This window comes from Notamacropus eugenii, chromosome 5, assembly GCF_028372415.1.
Source record: "Notamacropus eugenii isolate mMacEug1 chromosome 5, mMacEug1.pri_v2, whole genome shotgun sequence".
Classification (NCBI taxonomy): domain Eukaryota; kingdom Metazoa; phylum Chordata; class Mammalia; order Diprotodontia; family Macropodidae; genus Notamacropus; species Notamacropus eugenii.
The window spans coordinates 29,897,007-29,914,137 of NC_092876.1; the positions used below are offsets into that span (position 1 = coordinate 29,897,007).

Sequence of the window (17,131 nt, forward strand, 5' to 3'; positions counted from 1 at the left end):
GCTTTTCTGCTCAAGCCAGAAGGTAGAATGAGTTCCATGTCAGGAAATGCTCTGGGACAGCAGGACTTAGGAACAATCTACTTTGTGGACACCTGGTCTGGAGATCCTTTAGCAGCGGGTGGAGGACTCCTTGATGAGTCAGAACTAGACACTCCCAAGGATCTGAGGTCTGGCCAGCTCTTTCAACATCCTGCTGACTCCTACCCATCTCAGAGATGCTCTGCAGTTGGCCCCTAGCCTAGCTTGTGGGAAGAACACATACCCCAAACAATCGGGGAAGCCAGAACGGGACCCCCAAGGCAGGGGGGGTGCTCACAAAAGCAGCCATTCCTTCTGCTCCTCCTGGCTGCTCTGCTCAAGGCCCAAGCCCTAAGATAGCTTTCCCTTGGTAGTATCTGCTAGCACTGTTAAGATTTGCTGATGGGGCCCTGGGGATGAAGGTAGAAGCAGACTTGAATATTCTCCTCCATCTTTAGTCCACAACTTGAGGTTTATGCTCATCTATAAAATAAAGTGATGGGTACAGAAGCTGGAAGGGTCAGCAGCCCAGGGTTCAAATTCTGACTTTACTACCAAGAGATCTTGGCCAAATCACTTTTCTCTTTTTGGGCATCAAGAATTCTTCATTTGTGAATGAAAGTGGCTGGATTAGATTATCTTCCCTTCTAGCTCTATAGGTATTTTATTAACACTTAGTATTGCATTTAAATATTTACAAAGCATTTTCTTCACAATACTGGGAGGTAAGCAGTAGATAGGAGTACTATCCCCATTTTACAGATAAGGAAGCTGAGGTTCAGAGAGGCTGAGAAGCTGGTTCAGGGCACAAGTGGACACCTATGAATGCTCCGACTCTGAGCCTCCTCTTTTCACTAACCTCTTGAGACCCTCACCAGACCTAATTCTACGATTGTAACAAAGTCAAAAGCCAACAGCTGGCTAGCTTGGGGGGATGCCACCTGGCCTGGGGTGAAACATTTAATCTACAGAAGGACAGCTCACAGCCCCAGACACCCGAATGACCAAGACCCAAGTGACCCTTACAAACGTCTCTTTCAAGGAGCCTGTGAAGTAAGCAGGAGTCCCTGGGAAGGGGCTGCTAGGCTATGGCTTCTCCCAGTAAGCCTGGGGAGCATGGGCAGCTCCTTCTCCTCGACAAGGCCAAAAGAGAAGTGGGAAAAGCCCCAAAGGAGGTCCTGGGTTCATACTTGCATGCCCAGAAATCTAAGCTTTGGATTCCTGAAAGCACAGAGGTCAAAGACCCCTGGGATGGGATGGGTGGCATCTGTGAACTAGAATGAAAAAAATATTATATCTTTATTTCAAAAAATTGGTTTCCTTTGCAAACCTATGCATTTTATTTTATGCATCTGAAGACATTAATCAGGAATCCACTGGCATCCTGGTGATCCCTAAGGGGGCTACAGCAGAAAAAAAGGTTAAGAATCCCTGACCTAATCCAGTTCAAACAGTTTTGTGTTGGAAGACAGGAAAGGTCATAGATGGGTAAGTTGTTCAAGGCCGCAGAAAAGCTGAGATCTGAACTCATACCATAAGGTCACACATCTATGGGATCTCAGAGGTCAATAAATTTAACCCTTTCATTTTACAGATAAGAAAATACAGGACCAGAAAAGTGAAGAGATTTGTTCAAAGTCACACAGCTAGAAGGGTCTGAGGTGAAATTTGAACCCAGGTCCTCAAACCTCAAAATCCTGTACTCTGTTCCACCCCCACACATAATCCAAAGAGGGCTCCAGCTTCTGACAGCCAAGCAGTTCTCACCCTGACCCCCCAACAATATTCCAGTCTGACATCAGGGCTTCTTTCTCACTTCTGTCAAAGCCAGACACCGGCTGCACATACAGAACACACATATGTAGCCCTGCCTGGCCTGCTGGACTCCCCAGAGCCCCTCTGCCCTAAGTAGGCACCCTCCCCACATCCCACCTGCAGAGGTGGGTGTAACTGCTAATTTGACCAGATCTTACCAAGCTGGGTTTACAGACAGAAAAAAAGGCAGGCAAGGGTGAGCTCAGTGGTGGGAGGGTGCTTTCTAGGGTTTCTAATGGGGTTGGTCCTCCCTTACTGACCTGAGCAGTCACAGTCGCGCGCACATGTCTTTAAGGATGATTGTGCTATTACCATCACTGAGGCATCAGAGCCACAGCCAAATGGGAATGGACACAAACTAGCTGATGACTTGATGGGGAGCACGCTGCTTTTCCTGAGACTGTTCAGACTCTCTTCCTAACAGATCAAAGTGAGAATGACTGATCACAGAGTTTGGGCTCTAACGAAGCTGAGGAAATCCTGCTCCAGCCAACTCCTGAGGTGCTCACCTGTCTATCCCTGACATGACACTTGTCTTGATCATTTACTCCCAGGTCCTCGGGCAGACTGACCAGATGATCTATGCTAACCTGGCACTAGCTTCAAGGCCTGAGAAGCTCAGGGCAGTAAGCTCTCCACTCACCTGGGCTTAGATGTACTACATGTCCTGTGAACCATTTTCTACTAGTGATTAAGCCCAGAGAACAACTGCTTCCAACACCCCCCTATCTCTTATAGCTGGTTCCTCCCGGCCTGATGATGGCACGTTCTGGATCCTTTGCACACTGGGTAGTTTTAGTAGCATCTGTTCCAGGATACACCAAGTGAAATGACCACAGATCCTGAGGATGTGGACACCCATAATGTCTCTTGGTGGGAAGCAACCCTGGAGATCACTGTTTTATGATAGAGCACCTTACACTCAGGTAACCAATATATCTTTTTTTTGAGCCGAATCATGGAGATAGCTCCAGAGGGAGAATTCTGACAGGGGCCCCAGTTTGAGCACCACTATTTAAATACCTGGGTGACCCTTCCTCTCTGTGGGCCTCAATTTCCTCACCTATAAAACGAGGGGGCTGGAGACTGGAAGATGGAACCCTTGTAGCCTTCATCTTAAATACAAATATGTCATTTGAGAGATGAATCCAAAAGAGAGGCTGGCCCTCGGGATCAGAGAGGAGATGAAAGCACAGGAGCTGAGCTGAGCTCATTGCCCTCTTAACACTCTTGGATGTGGGGGTCTGGGGGCACCAACACCTTTCCACAGTATGTGGTTGCTGACAAGGTCTTCAGTGGGGCAGGCCCAGGGTGTCTCACTTGAGTCCCTATGTTCTCACAAAGACAGAAAAGGGTTTGGAAATACTTTTGCAAGCCACAAAGGTGGCAACGTATTAGGCTCAAGCCATAAATGTTTTCGGGTTTAAAGACCAATGAGATGTGGCTAAGGCAAACTCCCTACTGTGTGCAGAGGCTGATGAGGACCAACTAGCGAGTAGTACCTGATCCAAGATGTAGTTGCGTTTCTTGCGGGCAGCAATCTGAATGAGGCGGTTCAGACACTGAGTGGCCTGCTGGATGAGGACATCCCATCGGCCAGCATAGTTGCGCTGTCGGCGGAGGCCCATCACCTGGAGAGCGGGGAGAGACAGGTTGGTGGCTGCCGAGGGCCAAAAGCGAGTGGGGGGCGGGAGGGAGATGGTAGCCACAGCATACTCACCCGCATTTTGTCCATGATCGCGTTGGTACCTAGGATGTTGTACTTCTTGGTGGGGTTGGCAGCGGCATGTTTGACAGCCCACGTGGTTTTGCCGGCTGCTGGCAAGCCAACCATCATGAGAATCTAAAGAAAATCCAGTGGAGAATATTATGAATACACAAAGGCTGGTGAAAGACAGCGAGGCGTGCACCCTAAAGGTAGAATCACAGAACGTCAGAGCTGGAGTCCTTCATCTGCCAGAGATGGGGATGCAGAACTCCAATGACGACAGAGGCCACAAGGCAAATCCATGATGGGGGGGGGAACGGGATCAGAGAACTGAAGCTCAAGGTCATCCATGGAACACAAGTGAAGCTCAGGACAAGCGGAATGAACCCAGGCCTGGCTCCCCATCTAGGACTGCTTTTCCTGGTCTCTTTTCCACTTTCCCAGGCAGAAATGAGGGTGAATCAGAAAAGAGCCCAAGAGGCTGCAGAGTTGTAGCTGACACAACCCAGAGCAAAGGGAATGGAAAGGGGCTAACTGTGCTGAGGGTGGTTAAGGCAAAGACCAGGGTGCTGAGAAGTTTGAGAGGATGAACCTTGCAGAGGCTACTCTGTGTACCAGCCCCTCCTGCCTCCAGCTTTTGCACCTTCCCAGAGTACATCCTGCAAATCAGCAAGAAGGAAGGAAGGTCCTGTTCCTATTTCCAGCCAAACCCTTGCCCCTGGGCCTCTCTGGTTTAAGCAAGAGACAAAGAGGCTATTCCCCGCCTCTCCCCCACCATTGGAAATACAGAATGCTCAGACAAAGAGGAGACATCTTCAAATTCTGATTCTTCCATTTACTTCCGCTGACCTTGGACAAATAAAACAAAATGCTTGCTCTACTGATAAACCACAGTCTCTTTGGGACTCAGTCAGTGATCTGGTGATCTCTAAGATCTCTTTTAGCTCTCGAAAGGATGCCAACTCCCTGCTCTCTCCTCGCCAGTGCCACCAGCCCACAGCTGCCCTCACCTCACAGTCTGCTTTGCTCTTTGGTCCAATAGTTCCCCGAATACGCTCTCCAACAGGCACGTGCTGAATGAATGTGAACCCTGGGATGATGGAGCAGTACGGCTCTCTCCTCTGGCCAAAGTTGAACTCCACCGCACAGTTCTTCACAAGGACATGAGGGTAGAGTGCCTGGCCCCCCAGAGCCTCTTTCTGGATGCGGTAAGCTATGCCCAACCACTTTCCATTCTTGGTGAAAGAAAGCTCTATTTCATGCCCACATTCAAAGTCCTGGAAAAGGAGGAGAGGAAAAAAGAGAGATGACTGAGCTGCTAGCAAAGAATAAGGGGGGAACACAAGCCAGGTGAGTGCTTGTGGGCCATTGGGACAGCCACTGCGGTTCTCTGCATACACTGGGCAAACCAGAGTCCTGACAGGCCAGCAGCAGAGAGCCCTTCAACCTAGAATGAAAACAACAATGAAGAGTTCCCCCCAACAATAGAGCCTGAGGCCAGGGTCACCTTGGGGCACTGTCAGGCAGCAGGCTGGGGTGGGAATGCTCTCTTGCCTGCCTCTCATCTGGTTGCTTTAATGGAGGTGAGAGCAGAGCACCATTAGGAATGACTCATCAGCAAATGGTAAACCAGTCCCCACCAAGGACCCACAGTTTCTTCCCAGAGATATTAACTAAGGAGAGGCTGCCAGGTGCTTTGGTGCCAGAAACCTCCTTCTAACTCGGTTCTGTTCAGCTCTGCCAGCCCAAATCTCCCTTCTGCTACAGAGGGCTCTGCAGATCGACGTCTGAGCCAGCCATGTCCCTCGTTGCCCTTCTCTCTCCACCAGTCATACATTCAAACCCAAGACAATGCTTTCCCTTGTACAATCGACATTCCATCCAAGCTGGCTTATGTGTTGTTTCCTGCACAGGACCTCTCACCTCTAGGCCTTTGCTCAAGCTGTGCCCCATGCCTGGCATGCATCTCACTTCTATAGAGCAGAATCCTAAGCTCCAGAAAGACTCAGCTCACACATGGCCCCTTTCGATATGAGGCCTTTCTTGTTCTGCCATTGCCATCCCCTCTAAGTTCTAAATTGGACATCTACCCAGAAGAATGAAGATGCTTGTGGGAAGGGGCTGGTTTCTCTTGATATCCCTGGTACCCAGGTCACCTTGTAGCTGTCTCTTTTAAAAGAAAAGTACACAGTTCCTAGATGTGCAGCACTCCATTTTCTCAGTACCACCCCACCCAGATATGGGACGTCTACTCATACTCACTGCAAAACAGCCGATTACATCATTTTCAGCAAACGTGTCGCCATAGTTTTCAAATCGGCTATTGGTAGATTTTTTTCCAGTGCCCCCGTAACCATAAGAAAATGCCTCCTCACCTGAAAAGGAAAGGACATGAAACATGGGGTGGTCACTAATACATGCCTGCCCCAAAAGCTAGTTTGGAGAATCTAGGGGCAAGAGCTGCCTCCCGGGGATCAGAGAGCCCTAGCAGCCCCCCTCTATTCTACAGGGCTATTATGAAGATAAAGAGGTCATTTATTTACACAGTATACTTAGAAAATTATTGTTCAGACAAGATATAATAATAATTAGCAGATGGTGTTGAATGCAGAGGTGTGACCTTAACAATGCCTCTTAACCTTAGTTCCCTAGCTATCAAATGAGTGGGTTGAACTAAGTGACCTTGTGGCTTTATATTTAAAGGTCCTTCCAGTTGTAGAGGTATTGGGGAAGTGGGACAGAATGCCCACAGAAGCCTGTCCTAAGATCATGTCCCTGTCCTTTGGGGCACCCTGAATGGACACAGAGCGTACAATCCTCACTCTTCCCTGGATAATCTGAATCTAGCTTCAGTCAGAGAGGACTGCAAAGACCTCAGAGATGAGAAGGGTACACAAGCCAGGTGAGTGTTCCACAAAATAAGCATTTTTGTTTTTAACTAGGGTTAAGAGAGAAGGAAGAAGAGTTTGTGACTAAACAAGGAACAGAAAGGATCCCAGAAAGTAAAATGAACAATTTTGGTTATATAAGATTAAAAGGTTTTGCACAAACAAAACCAATAACAGCTAAAAATAGACAAGATAAACGAGAGAGAAAAATCTATCCGAGTTAAAAAGATCTCAATTCTGAGACATTTAGGGGACTTGCAGTTTTTGGAGGAAGAAATCTAAGCTTGTCAATAACCATACAAAAAAATGCTCCAAATCATTAATAATTAGAGAAATTTAAGTTGGAATTAACCCTGAGGTCCCACCTCACAGTCATCAGATTGAGTAAAGTGACAGAAAAAGAAAATGACAAATCGCTGGAGAAATGATGTCCCCAAATTATTAAACCATGCATATCCTTTGACCCAGTGATACCCTACTGAGCTCAGTCTACCCCAAGAGATCAAAGAAAGAGGAAAAGAACTCATATGTACAAGAATATTTATAGTCGCCCTTCTCATAGTGACAAAGACCTAGAAACTAAAATGTGCATACCCTTTGACCCAGCAATACCATTTCTAGGACTGTATCCCAAAGAGATCATAAAAATGGGAGAGTTCCACATGTACAAAAAAATTTATAGCAGCTCTCTTTGTGGTGGCCAAGAACTGGAAATCAAGGGGATGCCCATTAATTGAGGAATGGCTGAACAAGTTGTGATAGATGAATGTAATGGAATACTATTGTGCTATAAGACATGATGAACAGGTGGACTTCAGAGAGGCCTGGAAGGACTTATATGAACTGATGCTGAGTGAAAGGAGCAGAAACAGGAGAACTTTGTACACAGCAACAACCACAGTGTATGAGGAATTTTTCTGGTAGACTTAACCCTTCATAGCAATGCAAGGACCTAAAATATTCCCAATGGACTTTTGAGGCAAAATGACTTCCACATCCAGTGAAAGAACTATGATACTGTAAAACAGAATTACACGGAACATTTTCTCTTGTGTTATGTTTTGGCTTGTTTTTTCTCATAGTTTCTCTCATTCATTTAAATTCTTCTATGCAACATGACTATGGTGAAAATGTATTTAATAAGAATGTACGTGTAGAACCCATACAAGATTGTACACCGTCTTGGGGAGGGAGGAGGAGAAAATCTAAGACTTATGGAAGTGACTGTAGAAAACTGAAAACAAGTAAGTTAAAAAAAAAAAAAAAAAAGAGGGGACACCCTGGGCGAGGGAGAGACAGGATGACCTTATCCTTACCTAACTGGGTGCTGCAAGAATCCAACGACCAGCCGATTCGCACAACGTGGGGATCAGGCTCTGTGGAAGGGAGATGCTTTACAGAGATTTCTTCATTGATCTGAGGAAGCAGAAAGCATGGGGCCCCAAGTTAAAAATTTCGCATAGACTAGAATCATGCAATTCCTCTATCTCAGGGAAAACCAACCGTGGTATGGTCAGTGGAAGGTGTCTCTTACTAGAGCCAGCAGTCACTCAACAGGTATGTAAACTTGGGCAAGTACCTGTCGTCTGGGCCTTCACTTATAAAATGGAGATAACAACTGTGCTACATCTTAAGAGATGCAAGCAGCACATACCATAGGAATTATAAACCCAAGAGGGAGGATCTGCTAAGGACAGAGGTTAAGTAAGGCCACTGGTGCCGACATCGGGCTCCACATGGAGGGCAAGGTGGGGGCTGATAGGGTGCTGCGGAGGGACCACCTCCATTTCCATGGACTCCCAAGGCTAGTCCCTGGCCCAGGCCCTCTCTGGGTCCAAGAAGCAAGTTTCTTTAGGAAAAGGACAATAGAGATGAAGTGAGAATACTTGGATTCATGTACTTTGGGTCCATGGTCTTAACTGCAAAATCACCAAGTCACAGAATTCTTGAAAGAGGCAAATGCTAAGGGATGAAAAGCACCCAGCTGCCAAAGGTTAAAAAGTATAAAGGAATCTCACAGGTCATAGGTCTGATAAGAATCCCTGACAAGGGCTCTCCTAATATCTGTGAAGACCTCCATGGATGAGGAGACCCTCCAGCAGCACCTTCCTTTGCCTCTTGGCAACTTTTCCTCATGGCTCTTGGTCCTGCCCCCTGGTCCAGGGAAAGAATCTGATCCTTCGCCCCCTGGAGGGATGGCCCTCCAGATACTTGAAACAGTTCTCTACTCCATTCCTCAGGCTGCACATCCCAAGAGGCTTCACCCAATCCTTGTCTAACATGGTCCCCAGGCCTCTGGTCATCATGGCCACCCTCCCTTGTGCACTTCCCTGGTCTGTCAGTTGGACAGAACCTTCCAAAACATGGGGTTGGGAGCCAAAGACAACACTCCAAGTGAAGTCTGCCCAGCCAGCCTGGAGGAGGGCCAGCACACCCTCAACACTACCCCATCGAGATTTTCTTTCTCTTGGGTGCCAAGCACCACAGAATAATACAAGAACAGGGTCTCAAGAAATACACAGGACACGGAAAGTCCACATAAGTATCTGGCTAAAACACATTACACTCCCCCAAGTTAAGCAGTGATTGCTCAGGCTGTCACATCCTTATTTTCCTGGCACTTCAGAGTACCTGGCTCCTTCTGACCTCCATCTCCTCTATGGGCATCATAGGGAGGGCACAAAAAAACCCCCCTAAAACCAAAAACCAAACAAAACCTAAGAGTGGGGGAGCCCACATCATACAGGCACAGTGGGAGCCTTGGTAGGTCCACCTTCTGAGACAAGCTTTGGTGTAATGGGGTCTCAAGCAGCAATGGAGGGATGTCACAAAGAAAAAAGCTTCCTCCTCCTTCCTCTGAGAGCCAAAGCTGCTTTCATAAGCAGGGGCATGGTGACCCCAGCCTCATGGAGCACAAGTGGCAACAGAGGCCTGGCCAGCCTGGGAGCATAGTCTTTCATTGTAACCATCTCCCTTCTCTGTAAAGAAATAACTAGGCATATAGTCTAAGAGGGAACATAATCATAGGAGGCCCATGAAGGAGAAACCTCATATAATGAAACATTCAGCCATAGAAGACACTCCCACTCTCACTGGAGGTCTTCAATCAGAGGCTGGATGGTTACCTCTCAGGGGTCACAAAAATCAAAGCATTTAGATCTATGAGAAAACCTTAGATATCTAGACTAATTCCTTCATTTTACAGATGAGGAAACTGAGGTCTGCTAAGAGATTTGCCCAAGGTCACACAAGTAGCCAACAGTGGAATTTGACTAGACTAAAGGTCCTGTCTCCAATCCTGGGCTCTCTTCTCTCTTCTTCCTTGTTATCAGAGCAAGGTTACATGCTTTCTCATTCTTTTCCTTCCAGTTCTAAAGTTCTACACATCACATCTCCCCACGTGGCTGTTCTTATCACCCAACTTCACTGCAAAGAAATGTCTAAACCAATGTTGTCAACACGCAGAGCAAATCCTCAACAAACATCTCTGTTCAACAAAAAGATGCCCTCCCAGGAGGCTGCAGATCCTAATGGGATAAAAGATACCCCCCTTGGCCACCTCCCCTCATCTTTCCAGATTTCAGAAACAAAGTAATTCTGTTTCTGTCATCAGTGCCTAACCAAGTCTCCTCATCCTGTACCTATCAGTGAGACACTGTGGCAACTACTGCCAAGGTTTACCTTCATCTCAAAGCATACTCGGCCCCTCCTGACCCCATAACTGGCTCTGGCACCAGACCACAGATATGCAAATCCCTCAATGGTGAGTGGGTAGCCACTACTTCGGTCCCGGGCTACTTTGAAGTGAAGATCGCAATTATCTGGAAAAAGGAATAGGTGACCCAACGTGAGGATTGTGGAAGCAAATCCCTGCTATGTATAACACCGACATGCAGTCCCATTCATCTGTGAAGGTCTCATCTCTAAGCAGATGAGTCTCAGATCTTTAAAGCCGTCTTTCCTGACCTTGTCTCCCACCAGCCTCTGCCTTTTGGACATCTCAAGCTTTACAGTTCCAAAAGAGATCCCCTCCCCTCTCCCCTGGCCTGTCCAGGATGCCCCCAGCTTCCAATCCCTCATTTTCTGAGCCCCGAGATCCAAGCTGTTCCTGAGTCACATTCCATGTACCATCACACTTGTTTACCTCCATCTGACTGGGGCAGACCCTCATCACCTCATGTCTAGCTGGTCTGACACTTTTCTGTTGGTCTCCCTTGAATCCATCCTCCGTGTAGCCCAACAGGCTTCCCTAAATTGAAGCTCTAATGCCAACCCTTCCTGCTCTTCTTCATACAAGTCTTCTACCTTCCTCCTACCTATCTCTGCACTGGCTGTACCTGGGCCTGGATGGCCTTCCTCCCTGGCTAAGGCCTTCTGCCTGAGGCTCCCTTCCACATACATTCTCTGTATCTTGCATATACAGTTATTTGCATGTTGTCTTTCCACATTAGACTGAGAGTTGCTTGAGGGCAGGGACCAGATTTTTTAAAAACTAAACTCTCTGTATTCCTGGCACTTGGCTCATGGCCCAGAAAGTGGCAAATAAGTAATAACAATCATTATAACAATAATGACGAGGTGCCCACTGGACATCACACGGATCAAGCCCACGGCCGGGGGTCTCCTCACCACAGCACAGGCCACGGAAGGCCACCTTCAGATCAGTGTGCCTGCACCACCTCCCACTATCCCCCTGGGAGGAATGATTAGTCAAGCTCCTGGCTTCCTGCTAGATACATTCTCCCTAATCACCCTGAGCATTTCTACGGTGCTTTAAGACTACGGAGGACTTTGCATGTTTTCTCATTTCATCTTTATAACAACACTGGGAGATAAATACAATTATTAATTATTTTTGCAGATGAGACAAGTGTCTTTCTTGCCCAGGGTCACTCAGCTCCTAAGTGTCAGAAGCAAATTTGAACTCAGGTCTTTCTGACTCCAATCAGGCACTTTATTATCCCGTGTCATCAAGCTTTGTCCTGTCTCCACGAGTCAGGGTGGCTCAGTGGCGAGGATCTGAGGGTAAACCCCAGGGTTCCTGCGCAGGATGCTTCCCCTTCTTGGAGCCTCAGCCTTTTCTCTCTGACATGACCTCATAAAGCTGTGCAAGAAATACTTTGTCAAGGTGTGAAGTGACAGCCACAGAAATGTGACCTGGGATCCACGTTTCTTTCCTAGAAGGTGCCACAATATTTGTGGTGGGCTCTTGTCCTGAGGCTGACCCCTCCACCCCTCATTTTTAAAAATGCCCTTCTCTATTGAGTTAAGACCAAATGGCAAGAACCCTGGAAAAACAACGACAGGTCAACACCCAAGGCCCTCTGATCACTTCGGTATTTTGGGAGAAACACAACCAGCCAGTAAACTGCTAGGGCCCATTGGGCAGAGTAAACTGCCATCCAGGGTTCAAATTCTTTCCCTGCTGGTCACAAGGGCCCAGGTTAGCACCCAGCAGAGATGGGAGACAGTATGCATCAACTCAGCCAAATAAACATCAAAAGTTTGTCATGAGCAAAACCAAGACCAATTCTGCCACAGCCTCAGACTCGTACCAATCACGCCAAGACCCTTCATGCCCACCAAACTAACCTTCAGATACACCCTGCAGAATCCCAATAGAACATTTCTTGCTGTTTTTCCAACTTAGAATGCCACCCCCTTTACAGAAATCACACCCATTCAACAAGGTCCAGCTTTGTCTGCCCCAAATGTGGCTACAAGCTTGAGACATGAAGACCCTCATGTAAGGGAATGAATCTTTCTTGGTGGATGAAACCAAGTCTGAAGATAGCCTAGGAGGACAGGAAGCAGTTAGACTGGGGGGTGCAGGGTGCGAGAGGGATCCCACCGAAGGTGAAGGAAACTACTCATCAAAAACTCACATGTGTCGATGGCGACGAGGGTGTCATCAAACTCTTCCTCATCCTCTTCAGCAGGTGGCTGAGGTGATCGACCCCTGTGACAGAGAGAGACCGTCAAGGAGAATGGCGAGCTCAGAAATGACACAGAGGAAAGAAAGATGAGACATAGGAAAACCTTTTGTGAGACCTCCACCTAGATCACCTGCTCATTTCCTCCCAAAGCAGCCATGGAGCAGGACCCTGGGGGGAAAAGTGGCCAGTAGAAACAGAGAAAGAAGAGAAGCCAAAAGAGGACCCATCCTGAGCCTGAGATCTGGCTGGAGAGGGCTTCTCCAAAGGATGCACAAGTGAGAAACAAAAATCAGGATTCCAAATGACTTGGTTCTCAATTTTAAAAGTGTCCTCATTCACAACACCAACCCCCTCCTCTCCACCATATTTTGCACTTTCACAAAGGATATGAGAAGGAACAGCAGGGACTAAATCCTTGGACCAAGGAGTGGAACCTGTGGTCTCAAGGCCACATGTGGCCCTTTGGGTCCTTAAGTGTGGTCCTTTGACTGAATCCGAAGTTCACAGAACCAATCCCCTTAATAAAAGAATTTGTTCTGTAAAACTTGGACTCAGTCAAAAGACTGCACTTGAGGACCTAGAAGGCCACATATGGCCTTGAGACTACAAGTCCCCATCCCCACCTTGGACGCTCTCTGTCAAAGGTCATGAATGGCAGGGCATGGTGGCTGCCAGCCTTTCCTCCAACAGGCTTCTGCTTGCACCCTGGGCCTTGTGCCTTCTTTGGTGTGACCAATGCCAATCCTATTTAAGTCCTTGTTTTCCGTGGGTAACCTTGGGAATGACCTTTTCCTCCTCCCAGTCAATGCTTCTACACTTCCTCTGGTGTGCCAAGTACCACAATGAAGCGCTGGGGGAAATACTGAGAAGGCGAGGCCTGGGATAACAGGTGTGGTGCCTATAGGGCCTACCCATCCCTGCCTGGAGTGATGGAGAAGGGACAATAATTGATTCCACCAGAGGGACAGCCCACACTTCAAGGGAAGGTGGAGTTGGGACAGTTCCAGCTGAGAGACAAGGTCAGACTTGAGCTAGGCCAAAATGTGGCAGTGACAATGGGGAAGGAAAGGCACAGAGACTGAAATGTCCAAGGTGTATTTAGAGGATCATGAGGTCACTGATCCCCTACTGATTGCATCCCCCCTGTAAGGTACTGTGGAGAGAGGATTATCACTCACCCAGATGGTTTAGCCCACAGGTAATGAGGAGTCATTTAAAGTTCTGGGGCAGGGGGCGACATGAGCAAAGCTTTGGTCAGACTTACCTGACCTAATAGTGGAGGGAAAGAAGCAGGGGCACAAATTGTGATGGCATTTGCCCTTTCTGGGACCGTCTCCAGGACTGCATTGTGCCTGACCTCCCTGGACATGCTTGGGCTTCTACCTGCAATGTCCCTTCAGGTCGGTGGGGTACTCCAAGGAACCAGCGTCTCCCACACACCAGCCTACCTCTTATCCTCTCGGTGTTCATAGTAACCACGTCCCCGGTTGTCTTCAAAAGGCCTTTTTCGACTCTGGTAATGATGTCTATTTGACAGGTGAGGTTGTGAGGGATTAGTAGGGGGGAAACCAGCAAAAGCGTCTTCCTTCTTTATCCCAGGCTTTACTTCAACTGCAGAGACCAAATAAGAAGGGTCAAGACAGACAAAAACTTGAGCCAACATTTCCCAAGATCAGGTATTCTTAACTTAAGAACATCAACTTGTTCTTAAAAAAGTACTTGATAACTATTTCAATAACGCTGGTTGTTTCTGCAGTCCTATGTAGTTTATGTGTGTATTTAAATACATGATTCTGAGAAGGGGCTTCACCATACTGCCAAAGAAAAAACAGATTCAGGACCCCTGAAGAAGATATTCTTTTCAGGGGGAGAAATAGTTCTAAAAGAGAGAAAGAGTTAGAACTATCTGCTAGGCATCCAGACTTAAGTCTGCTTCTCCTAGGAAACCAGGGTTTCCATACTCATTTGTGTTCTAACAAAGAATCTCTTTATCTTAGTGGACCAAGAAACATTTTGGGGGCTAGGAATTGCTTCAAACAGATCAAAATGATGCCCTGGTCTCATTTCTTTGCCCATGCCCCTGAAACCAGCAGGAAAAATAACCTTTCTACAGCAGAGGAGACTAAGTATGTTGCACAAGAATCAAAACGTGGCAGAAACAAAAGTACAAATGTATTATTAATCAATCTAAGCCGAAGCTGTCTAGAGTAGGGTGTCAAACTTAGAAACAGAGGCCATTAAGAACCTGTGAAATCACATATTATCTATTTTTGATAGCTGTTCAATTGTTTTCAGTCATGTCTGACTCTTCAAGACCCCATTTTGGTGTTTTCTTGGCCAACGCAGTGATTTGCTGTTTTCTTTTCCAAGTCACTTTACAGATGAGAAAATGGAGGCAAATAGGATTAAGTGACTTGGCCAGGGTCACGCAGCTAGTGAGTGTCTGAGGCCAGATTAGAATTTAGAAAGATGAATCTTCCTGACTCCAAGCCAGTAACTCTACTATTCACTGAGCCACCTGGCTGCCCTGTTTTTATATTTATTTAATTTTGTCAAATATTTCCCAATTCCATTTTAATGTGGTTTGGGTCACACTCAGGAGTGTCGTGGGCTTTGAATCTGATACTTCTGGACTAGAAGATTTTTTCAGCAGCCCCATCTTGGATCAAAACAAATCACAAAGTAGAAAGGTGCTGCACATGGACGATAAGCCCAGTCCAGAACTGAAGATAAGACAGGAAGGTGGTTCAACGTTTAGGCCATGTGGAGCTTTTTGAAGGATTCCAAACTGCTCAGTCACCAAAGTTCATCATCTACTTAACATCAATTCTCTTGCTGATACCCCAGGGCTGGGGATTACACAACAGAGTCATCTTAGAAGGATCAAAACTGCTGGGGGCCCAAAGAGCAAGAGTACGATCAGACTATAGTATGTTTACTACCACAGAGGACCTGGGTATGCTAAGTGGCGCTAGATACTTTCAAGGACACACATGACTGGGAAAGGAGGCCTTGATCAGTCACCTCAAGCAAGAGAAAGCATATGATCCCTGGACTGTTGCACAGATATCCCCAAGATAATCAGTGAACCACTGAGAGACCTCATAGCGGGGCTGCTAGCCCTTCTCTGTTCCTTCTTACCTTTGGGGCTGGGAGCAAACTGCTTGACTTTTCTCTCCTGCAAGAGGAAGAAGTTGGCCTTGATGATCTCTAAGGGACCTGTCAGCTCCAATAATCCCTGATTCATCAACATATTAGACTCCACAAGAGAAGGTACCCAGCATGACGAAGTTCTTTAGAGAGGACTTCTGGGATGCCCACACTAATCCAATCACAGTGCTGCCCTTCCTTTAAGACTGCTGTGTAGTTCACTTGCTTCTGACTCTTTTCTTGGCAAAGATTCTGGTGTGGTTTCCATTTCCTTTTCCAATGGATTAAGGCAAACTGAGTTAAGTGACTTGCTCAGGGTCACATAGCTAGTGAATGACTGAGGCCAGATTTGAACTCAGGTCTTCCTGACTCCAGGCCTGGTGCTCTGTTCTCAATAGTGCCCCCTCAAGACCTCCTTTAAGACACAGTTCAATTACCATGGTCTTCATCTGCAGAATCTTGAGGTTCCTCCCTCTCAAACTACCTGGTATGTATTTGTGTTTGTTCTCTTTGTATCTGTAACGTATGTGTTGCTCTAGGTCCTTGTTGTTTCCCTCCTTAGAACCCAGAGTCCTTGTGTGTAGGGACGGTTTTGCCCTTCCCCAATGCCCAGTACAACAATGCCTCTTAGATACTCGTGGCCTGATCTAAGTACTTCAGGGCACAAGTCATTTTAGTCTTTTTTGACCCCTACTGGACATGGCAACTTGGGCCCAAATGGCACACTGCCTGTCTTTGAGGGACAGGTTCTGTCCAACTGAGATCTTGTTACCAAGTGCCTCCTACTTGTATAGAGGGGAACATAGAAAGATTTGTGTCTGTAAGTCACTTGTAGTCTGTTGATTCTCAAACAACAGATCCGAAGCCAGGGAGGTTTTTAAAAATATCCTTCACAGTCACCCCTCACTCGGTGCCTGGCCACTGGTCAGATTGTGCTGAAACCGTTCTATTCCCTCCTTCTCAGCCCTGCGGAGCTGCCTAGAGAAGTGGCGCTGAGATGATGTGTTCTGGTGGTGGGAAACGGCGGTTCACTGTTTTGGGATTGCTTTGAATGTGAAGAAATTTTACTGGATACCAAGCTGAAACCTGTCTCTCTGTGAATTTCTACCCACAGCAACTAGTTCAGTCTAAGCAGAACAAGTCTAACTTGAAGGTCTCTAAAACACTAAAAGATGGCAAGCTGAAGCTGCCCTAGATTTCTTCTCCAGACAGTCCTTGAACTGGTCTGCAAACAGCATGGTCACCTCCCTCTTTTGGACACTTCAGTCTGTCAAAGTCGTTCCTAAAACGTGGCACCCAGATGCCAAACCATACGGCGGTACCTTGCCCCGCTGGCAGTCTGCAGTAGCCACCCAACGACCAAACCCCGGTAAACGCCACACGCAGGTCCTCAGACTGCCCAGCCCCTCACCTGGATAGGTCAGCGGCTGCTCCAGCTCCAGCTCGGGAGGCTTACTCTCATAACCAGTTTTCTTCTCCTGATGAACATTTGTGGTCTCATAAAACTGATTCTGTTCCGCAGCGCTGCCAGTGACATCTACGATCAGAAGGGGGGCGGGCGGGTTAGGGGCAGAGGTTCCAGAGGCCACGGAACCTATAAACTGGTTCTGCCGCCA

At 47.3% G+C, this 17,131-nt stretch overlaps 1 protein-coding gene across 3 annotated transcripts in view; it reads right to left on the reverse strand.

Annotated features, from left to right (window-relative positions):
• Positions 1 to 17,131, reverse strand: part of HNRNPUL1 (heterogeneous nuclear ribonucleoprotein U like 1) — a 30,009-nt gene that overhangs the window by 10,949 nt on the left and 1,929 nt on the right. For 2 of the 3 annotated variants that reach the window (XM_072608182.1, XM_072608183.1), the window contains exons 2-10: positions 16,927 to 17,052; positions 13,814 to 13,976; positions 12,315 to 12,388; positions 10,111 to 10,250; positions 7,746 to 7,845; positions 5,804 to 5,916; positions 4,552 to 4,818; positions 3,554 to 3,676; positions 3,336 to 3,464 (exon numbers count right to left, since the gene is read on the reverse strand). In XM_072608182.1, the coding sequence (XP_072464283.1) occupies positions 3,336 to 3,464; positions 3,554 to 3,676; positions 4,552 to 4,818; positions 5,804 to 5,916; positions 7,746 to 7,845; positions 10,111 to 10,250; positions 12,315 to 12,388; positions 13,814 to 13,976; positions 16,927 to 17,052 (1,235 nt within the window). The remainder of the gene's footprint in view (positions 1 to 3,335; positions 3,465 to 3,553; positions 3,677 to 4,551; positions 4,819 to 5,803; positions 5,917 to 7,745; positions 7,846 to 10,110; positions 10,251 to 12,314; positions 12,389 to 13,813; positions 13,977 to 16,926; positions 17,053 to 17,131) is intronic. The other variant, XM_072608184.1, reaches the window with a different exon arrangement.